The 9,079-nt window shown below is 51.0% G+C and overlaps 1 protein-coding gene across 5 annotated transcripts in view; it reads left to right on the forward strand.

Moving 5' to 3' along the window:
- Positions 1-9,067, forward strand: part of SRCAP (Snf2 related CREBBP activator protein) — a 44,178-nt gene extending 35,111 nt beyond the window's left edge. For all 5 annotated transcript variants that reach the window (XM_039478148.2, XM_010340672.3, XM_010340671.3 and 2 more), the window contains 7 exons: positions 1,699-1,868; positions 2,021-2,217; positions 2,313-2,427; positions 2,916-3,035; positions 5,128-5,322; positions 5,487-5,570; positions 6,013-9,067. In XM_039478148.2, the coding sequence (XP_039334082.1) occupies positions 1,699-1,868; positions 2,021-2,217; positions 2,313-2,427; positions 2,916-3,035; positions 5,128-5,322; positions 5,487-5,570; positions 6,013-8,673 (3,542 nt within the window). In that variant the 3' untranslated portion in view covers positions 8,674-9,067. The remainder of the gene's footprint in view (positions 1-1,698; positions 1,869-2,020; positions 2,218-2,312; positions 2,428-2,915; positions 3,036-5,127; positions 5,323-5,486; positions 5,571-6,012) is intronic.
- The last annotated feature ends 12 nt before the right edge of the window (positions 9,068-9,079 follow it).

Raw genomic sequence — 9,079 nt, forward strand, 5'->3', positions numbered from 1 at the left:
TGCAATCTTGGTTCACTGCAACTTCCGCCTCCCGGGTTCAAGTGATTCTCCTGCCTCAGCCTCCTGAGTAGTTGGGATTACAGGTGTACGCCACCACGCCTGGCTAATTTTTTAAGTATCTTTAATAGAGACGGGGTTTCACCATGTTGGCCAGGCTGGTTTTGAACTGTTACCCTGGTGATCTGCCCTCCTCAGCCTTCTGAAGTGCTGGGATTACAGGAGTGAGCCACTGTGCCCAGACTGAGATTTCTTAAATATCCTAGAATATAAGAAAATCAACATTTTTATTCATATTTGTTCAATAAATGTTTTAGTTAAAAAAATGTTTTTGTTACATTTGAAACTGAAAGTCTTGGTTAAAAGTGTTCAAGGTGGGGTGTGGTGGCTCATACTTGTATACCAGCACTTGGGTAGGCTGAGGTGGGCAGATCACTTAAGTAGTTAAAGACCAGCCTAGGCAACATGACAACCCTGTCTCTTCAAAAATTGAAAAGTTAGTTGGATGTGGTGGTGTACATCTATAGTGCCAGCTACTCCAGTGGCTGAGGTGGGATGATTGCAGGAGCCTGGGAGGTTGAGGCTGCAGTCAGCTGTGATCATGCCACTGCACTGTAGCCTGGGCAACAGGGTGAGACCTTGTCTGAAAAAAAAAATAAGGTCTGTCCTGGTGGCTCATGTCTGTAATCCCAGCACTCTGAGAGGCCGAGGTGAGTTCACAAGTTGGAGACCAGCGTGAGCAACATGACGAAACCCTGTCTCTATAAAAAATATAAAAAATTAGCCGGGCATGGTGGCATGTGCCTACAGTCCAAGCTACTTGGGAGGCTGGGGTAGGAGGATGGCTTGAGCCTGGGAGGCAGAGGTTTCAATGAGCAGAGATGGCACCACTGCACTCCAGCCTGGGTGTTAACTGACTTATCAGAAATGTTGAAGTTATTTCCGTGTTTGATGGAAGGTTGAACTAGATAACAGGCATGAGCCTATCTGACTTTAGGGTTCTGATCTGTGACCTTAAATCCTGGTCTGTAAGCTGTGACCATGGAATCTGTGAATCTGTTCAGGATTTCAGCTGGTATGACTATTGTAATACTTAAGGATCTTTTGCACGTAACCATTGAAGATTCTGATTTTCCCTGGATGTTATGTATTCTCCTACTCTTTTAGTTAGACTCAAAGAAGTTAGATTCCAGGTAAGAGAAGATGGAAGAGGTGAAACCCTTAAAGGAAGAACGTGTATGGCATTAAATATAGATACATTTTTTTTATGACAGGTTCTCGCTTTGTCATCTAGGCTGGAGGGCAGTGGTATGATCTCAGCTCACTACAACCTCTGCCTCCCAGGTTCAAGCAGTTCTCATGCCTCAGCCTCCTGAATAGCTGGGATTATAGGCACCTGCCACGATGCCCAGCTAATTTTTGTATTTTTAGTAGAAACAGGATTTCGTCACGTTGACCAGGCTGGTCTCAAACTCCCGACTTCAAGTGATCTGCCTGCCTTGGCCTTCCATTGGCCCGTGTGGGGATTACAGGCGTGAGCCATCATATCCCACCGTAGTTAAATATTTTTTATCTGCTAGGCTAATTGAAACCCTGGCCTAAAGGATTGATTACCTTTCAACCCCAGCCTTGTATTGCTAAGCATTCTACCTGTGTTACAGCTTGTAGCTAGCTCCCTTGTACTCCCTCATCTCTCTCCAGGAAAGTTGCAGACGTTGGCAGTGCTGTTACGGCAGCTCAAGGCAGAGGGCCACCGAGTACTCATCTTCACCCAGATGACCCGAATGCTGGATGTATTGGAGCAGTTTCTCACCTACCATGGCCATCTCTACCTGCGTCTGGATGGGTCTACTAGAGTTGAGCAGAGACAGGTAACCCAGGCTTCTGCAGCCCTTAAAGGCTCACCTCTACTTCTGTCTTCTTTTCCCAGGATTTGGGCTTCCAGAGAGGGTGCCACTAAGCCTTAGACCTATTTTGGGGGATAAGTCTCCCAATATCAACTTTTTTTTCCCTTTCCTTCTAGGCCTTGATGGAACGGTTCAATGCAGACAAACGCATATTCTGCTTCATCCTTTCAACTCGGAGTGGGGGTGTGGGCGTGAACCTGACAGGAGCAGACACTGTTGTTTTTTATGACAGCGACTGGAATCCCACGATGGATGCTCAGGCCCAGGACCGCTGTCACCGAATTGGCCAGACCCGGGATGTCCACATATATAGGTATTGCCTAGTCTTCCCTCACCTTACTTCCCCTTTACTGATGGGGTTTCTTTGATATGTTTGGCTGCTTACACATGACCTTTATCACTCCCTAGGCTTATCAGTGAACGGACAGTGGAGGAGAACATCCTAAAAAAGGCAAATCAGAAGAGAATGTTGGGAGACATGGCCATTGAGGGAGGCAACTTCACCACAGCCTATTTTAAACAGGTACTAAGTAAGATATTTTAGCCTATGCAGAATAAAACTGCTGTGCCTTTAGGACTTCCTCCTGTTTATAAAAGAGAACTGCTTAGCACTTTGGGAGGTCTAGGTGGTCAGATCACTTGAAGCCAGGAGTTGGACACCAGCCTGGCCAATATGGTGAAACTGTCTCTGTTAAAAATACAAAAATTAGCGGAGTGTGGTGGTGGGCACCTGTAATCCCCACTGCTTGGGAGGCTGAAGCAGGAAAATTGCTTGAACCTGGGAAGCAGAGGTTGCAATGAGCTGAGATGGCGCCATTGCACTCTAGCTTGGGCAACAAGAGCAAAAAACTCCGTCTCAAAGAAAAAACAAAAAGGACTGCTTTGGTCTTCACAGACCTGTGTCTTCAACCAGTGGCACCCCTGTTACTTCCAAGAACCATCAGCCTTACAGTTTAGACCTAAGACTAGCATTCTGTTGACTCTGACACTTCCCTGTGTTCTATCCAATAGCAAACCATCCGAGAGCTCTTTGATATGCCCTTGGAGGAACCTTCTAGCTCATCTGTGCCCTCTGTCCCTGAAGAGGAGGAAGAGACTGTGGCCAGCAAGCAGACTCATATTCTGGAGCAGGTGAAAAAAGAGTGGGCAGTTCCTAAAGTTGAGCTAATGCTTATAGCAGGCGTCCCCAGACTACAGCCCGAGGGCCGCATGCGGCCCCCTGAGGCCATTTATCCACCCCCCACCCCCACCCGCCACACTTCAGGAAGGGGTACCTCTTTCATTGGTGGTCAGTGAGAGGAGCACAGTATGTGGCAGCCCTCCAACGGTCTGAGGGACAGTGAACTGGCCCCTTGTGTAAAAAATTTGGGGACGCCTGGCTTATAGCATATCCTGTTCTTTGTTAAGTCTGTTGAGCTCTTCCAGGGAAAAGAGATGTTTCTTCTGCTTCCCAGATTACAGTCAGCCTTTGATAGTTGTCAGTACATTACTTATTGGTTCACATGATTTAGTAGAAAAAAAAAAACAGGCTTTTGGAGTCCTTAGTTTTAGGTTGAATTCCAGTAGTGCTTCTTAATTGTGTTTGTTAAGGCAAGTTACAAACCTCACTTTCTATTAATAGTAACGTCCATCGGGTGCAGTGGCTCATGCCTGTAATCTCAGCATTTTGGGAGGCTGAGGCAGGTGGATCACCTGAGGCTGGGAGTTTGAGACCAGCCTGACCAATGTGGAGAAACCCTGTCTCTACTAAAAGTACAGAATTAACTAGGCATGGTGGTGCATGCCTGTAATCCCAGCTACTCAGGAGGCTGAGACAGGAGAATCGCTTGAACCTGAGAGGCAGAGGTTGCAGTGAGCTGAGATTGTGCCATTGCACTGCAGCCTGGGCAACAAGATTGAAACTCTTTCTCAAAAAAACAAAAACAAAAACAAAAGTAATGTTAAAAACTGCATTATTTTTGCACCAACCTAAATAATTCTCTGAAATGGAAATGCTAATGAGAAGGAAGTAATTTTGAAGATTAAACGGTGAGGTGGATATAAGAAATGATTTGTATTTGATGTGAAACATTGTTTCAGGCCGGGCGTGGTGGCTCAAGCCTGTAATCCCAGCACTTTGGGAGGCCGAGGCGGGTGGATCACGAGGTCAAGAGATCGAGACCATCCTGGTCAACATAGTGAAACCCCGTCTCTACTAAAAATACAAAAAATTAGCTGGACATGGTGGCGCGTGCCTGTAATCCCAGCTACTCAGGAGGCTGAGGCAGGAGAATTGCCTGAACCCGGGAGGCGGAGGTTGCGGTGAGCCAAGATCGTGCCATTGCACTCCAGCCTGGGTAACAAGAGCGAAACTCCGCCTCAAAAAAAAAAAAAAAAAGAAAAAGAAACATTGTTTCAAACACTTATACATAATAAAGTCACATTTGGAAAGGTTTTAAAAAGATTTATTCCTTTGATAACAGCCTGGCCAATATAGTGAAACCCCATCTCTACTAACAATACAAAAATTAGCTGGGCTTGGTAGGTGCCTGTAATCCCAACTATACTTGGGAGGCTGAGGCAGGAAAATCACTTGAACACAGGAGGTGGAGGTTGCAGTGAGTCAAGATCATGCTACTGCACTCTAGCCTGGGCGACAGAGTGACTCTGTCTCAGAGAAAAAAATTACTCCTTGGCCCACTCTCAAAATCTGAATTGTAATTTTGAGGTGTTGGGTCTGAGCATTTGTGTGTTTTCAAAGCTCTCCAGCTGTAGACAGGCGTTCAGGAACCCCAGGCAGAGCGCACCATGGAGATGTTTTCCGCACTGAGTACTGTAGGCTCCTTGCCTTGGTGGCTTTCATGTGAGCTTTCTGGAAAGAGCAGGTGTGGTCACTATGTTGTCTTGAGCCATCTCAGTGCAAAAAAGAATTGTGTGTTTTTATTCACATCTTTCTGTGATGGCTTTTTTTTTTTTTTTTAAAGAGAGCTGAAGCTGACGTTAAAGGAAGTCTAGTAAGTCATCTCTAAAATAGTTATTTTCCCCTAATGGGAGTCCTGGTAAAATCCATTTCATCCTGTGTGGACCACTGAGTTGTGGTAACTCTGCAGGCCTAGGAGGTTGTTAAGTTCTGTTGCAAACCTCGTTTGTGTACGCTTAGTCTTAAGTTTTTGCTTGAATCAAATCACAGGATGTAAAGTACTTGAAGTCTCATGTTTTCTCTTCCTTTTATACACCCTGGTAGGCATTGTGTCGGGCAGAAGATGAGGAGGATATCCGTGCAGCCACCCAGGCCAAGGCTGAACAGGTGGCTGAGCTTGCAGAATTTAATGAGAACGATGGGTTTCCTGCTGGTGAGGGAGAGGAGGCCGGCCGGCCTGGGGCTGAGGATGAGGAGATGTCCCGGGCTGAGCAGGAAATTGCTGCCCTTGTAGAACAGGTCAGTGTTGACCCACTAGTTCTTGTTGGGTCTGAGCATTTGTGTGTTTCCCCTCGACTTGTGACCATCCTTCTGTCTTCCCTGGTGGGAATAAACAAGGGTGGTGGGACCCTGGATACCAGGTACCAGGTTCCTACGTTTATCACCACTGCTCCTCTTTGCAGCTGACCCCCATTGAGCGCTATGCCATGAAATTCCTGGAGGCCTCACTGGAGGAGGTGAGCCGAGAGGAGCTCAAACAGGCAGAAGTGAGTATTTCCAGGGGTGGGTCTGGCAGTGGGGAGCTGTTAGTTTCTTTTCTTTTTTGTTTTTGTTTTTTTGTTTTTTGAGACAAAGTCTCGCTCTGTTAACCCAGGCTGGAGTGCAGTGGTGTGATCTCAGCTCACTGCAACCTCCACCTCCCTGGTTCAAGCAATGCTCCTGCCTCAGCCTCCCAAGTAGCTGGGACTACAGGCGTGCGCCACCAAACCTGGCTAATTTTTGTATTATTAGTAGAGATGGGTTTTCACCATGTTCAAGATACCAGGCTGATCTTGAACTCCTGACCTCAGGTGATCCACCAGCCTCAACTTCCCCAAGTACTGGAATTACAGGCATGAGTCACCACGCCCAGCCTGGAAGCTGCTAATTTCTACTCTCTCTCTACCCTCCTTGCCTCCTCCTGACCACTTGTGGGCCCTGTTGTTGTAGGAGCAAGTGGAAGCTGCCCGAAAAGACCTGGACCAAGCCAAGGAGGAAGTGTTCCGCCTACCCCAGGAGGAAGAGGAGGGACTGGGGGCTGGGGATGAGAGTTCCTGTGGGACTGGTGGAGGCAGCCACAGGCGCAGTAAAAAGGCCAAAGCCCCTGAGAGGCCAGGGACTCGTGTCAGTGAGCGTCTTCGTGGAGCCCGGGCTGAGACTCAAGGGGCAAACCACACTCCTGTCATATCTGCCCATCAAACTCGCAGCACCACCACACCGCCCCGCTGCAGTCCTGCCAGGGAGCGAGTTCCGAGGCCAGCACCTAGGCCTCGACCCACTCCAGCTTCAGCTCCGGCTGCAATTCCTGCCCCTGTCCCTGTCCCAGTCTCTGTCCCATTACCCATTTCAGCCCCAAATCCAGTAACCATTCTTCCTGTCCATATCTTGCCTTCTCCTCCCCCTCCTCCTTCACAGATTGCTCCTTGTTCTTCTCCTGCCTGTACCCCTCCTCCCGCCTGTACCCCACCACCAGCTCATACCCCTCCTCTAGCCCAAACCTCTCTTTTAACTCCTTCGTTCCCTCTCTTGGTTGGTCCACCTTCTGTGCCCATCTCTCCCCCAGTCACCGGCCTCCCCTTGGGCTTGAGGCCTGAGGCAGAACTGTGTGCCCAGGCATTGGCATCTCCAGAGTCCCTGGAACTGGCTACTGTGGCCAGTTCAGAGACCTCCTCACTTACTCTTGTGCCTCCTAAAGATCTGTTGCCAGTTGCTGTGGAGATCTTGCCTGTGTCAGAGGAGAACCTTTCTCTCACCCCTTCTGCATCCAGCCCAACCTTGGAGGCTGGCAGCGTCCCCAACGGTCAAGAGCAGGAGGCACCAGATTCTGCTGAGGGGACCACCCTTACAGTGCTGCCTGAAGGTGAGGAGTTGCCCCTGTGTGTGAGTGAGAGCAATGGCTTGGAGCTCCCACCCTCAGCAGCATCTGATGAGCCACTTCAGGAGCCCTTGGAGGCTGACAGGAACTCAGAAGATCTGGCAGAGGCCCAGACCCCAACCTTCAGCCCAGAGAAGCCACAGGAACTCATAACAGCTGAGGTTGCAGCTCCATCCACCTCATCTTCAGCCACTTCCTCGCCTGAGGGTCCTTCACCTGCTCGACCTCCTCGGCGTCGCACCAGTGCTGATGTGGAAATTAGGGGTCAAGGGACTGGTCGGCCAGGGCAACCACCAGGCCCCAAAGTACTTCGAAAGCTGCCAGGACGGCTAGTAACTGTGGTAGAGGAAAAGGAACTGGTGCGGCGGCGGCGGCAGCAGCGGGGAGCTGCCAGCACCTTAGTGTCGGGGGTCTCTGAGACTAGTGCCAGCCCGGGAAGTCCGTCTGTCCGAAGTATGTCAGGGCCAGAATCCTCCCCTCCCGCTAGTGGGCCCTGTGAAGCTGCTCCTTCATCCTCACTGCCCACTCCACTGCAGCAGCCCTTCATCGCTCGCCGTCACATTGAGCTGGGGGTGACTGGTGGTGGTACCCCAGAGAATGGAGACGGAGCACTGCTCGCCATCACCCCTCCTGCTGTGAAACGTCGGAGGGGGAGGCCTCCCAAGAACAGGTCTCCAGCAGATGCTGGGAGAGGTGTGGATGAGGCACCCTCATTCACCTCGAAGGGAAAAACCAATGGGGCTGACCCAGTCCCTGGGGCTGGGACCCTAATTGTTGCAGAGCCTGTCCTGGAACCACAGCTGATTCCTGGGCCCCAGCCTCTTGGACCCCAGCCAGTTCACAGACCCAATCCCATCCTGTCACCTGTGGAGAAAAGAAGGCGAGGGCGGCCCCCTAAGGCACGAGATTTGCCCATCCCTGGGACCATTTCCTCTCCAGGGGATGGCAACTCTGAAAGTCGGACACAGCCACCCCCACTCCCACCACTGCTAGCTTGTCCCTCCGCTACTGTTGCCAACACTGTCACCACTGTCAACATTTCAACGTCCCCACCCAAACGGAAGAGAGGCCGACCTCCCAAGAATCCTCCGTCACCTCGGCCCAGCCAGCTCCCTGTGTTGGACCGTGACAGCACTTCTGTCCTTGAAAGCTGTGGATTGGGGAGGCGACGGCAACCCCAGGGCCAGGGGGAGAGTGAGGGTAGTTCTTCTGATGAGGATGGAAGCCGCCCCCTTACCCGCCTGGCCCGCCTTCGGCTTGAAGCAGAGGGAATTCGAGGACGGAAGAGCGGAGGGTCCATGGTGGTGGCTGTAATTCAGGATGACCTGGACTTAGCAGATACTGGGCCAGGCGGGCTGGAATTGACACCTCCTGTGGTCTCGGCCCCAAAACTGCGCTCGACCCGGCTGCGTCCAGGGTCTCTAGTCACCCCACTAGAGACTGAGAAGGTGCCTCGCAAACGAGCAGGGGCCCCAGTTGGTGGGGGTCCTGGGCTGGCGAAGCGGGGCCGTCTACAGCCCCCAAGTCCCCTGGGGCCTGAGGGTTCAGTAGAGGAGTCTGAGCCTGAACCCTCAGGTGAGGAGGAGGAAGGGGATGGGACCCCACACCGACGGCCTGGCCCCCGCAGGCTTGTTGGGACCACCAACCAAGGGGACCAGCGCATCCTGCGCAGCAGCGCCCCTTCCTCCCTGGCTGGCCCTGCTGTTAGTCACAGAGGCCGCAAGGCCAAGACGTGAGTGGGCTGCCCCTCCACCTAGGCTTTCCACTGTGGCCGCTCCCTCCATGACCAGGCCTGACTCTGTTAACCACTACTTGAAGTCTTGAGGGGGAAAGCCTCCAGGGAGACAAAGGGGCCTTCTCCTTTTTTCCCACCAAAGTAGGGGGTAGGCAACTGGTTGTCATGGAAATGGGGATCATCACAGTCCCCCTCCCCTTCACCCCACGTGGCTGGGTAGTGTTAAGGGTGGCAAGATAGTCTCTGTCCCCACCCCCTTGTACTTGATTCCCCAGCTGTCTTTCACAGCCCCCCACCCTTAGGGGAAAGGGGAGGGGCTTCTCTACAATGAGGTTTTTTCTTTTTTTCTTTTTTTTTTTAAGAAGAAAAAAATAATAAACTTAGTTTCTGTATGAGCATCCGCGTAA

This window comes from Saimiri boliviensis, chromosome 12, assembly GCF_048565385.1.
Source record: "Saimiri boliviensis isolate mSaiBol1 chromosome 12, mSaiBol1.pri, whole genome shotgun sequence".
In the NCBI taxonomy this organism is placed as follows: domain Eukaryota; kingdom Metazoa; phylum Chordata; class Mammalia; order Primates; family Cebidae; genus Saimiri; species Saimiri boliviensis.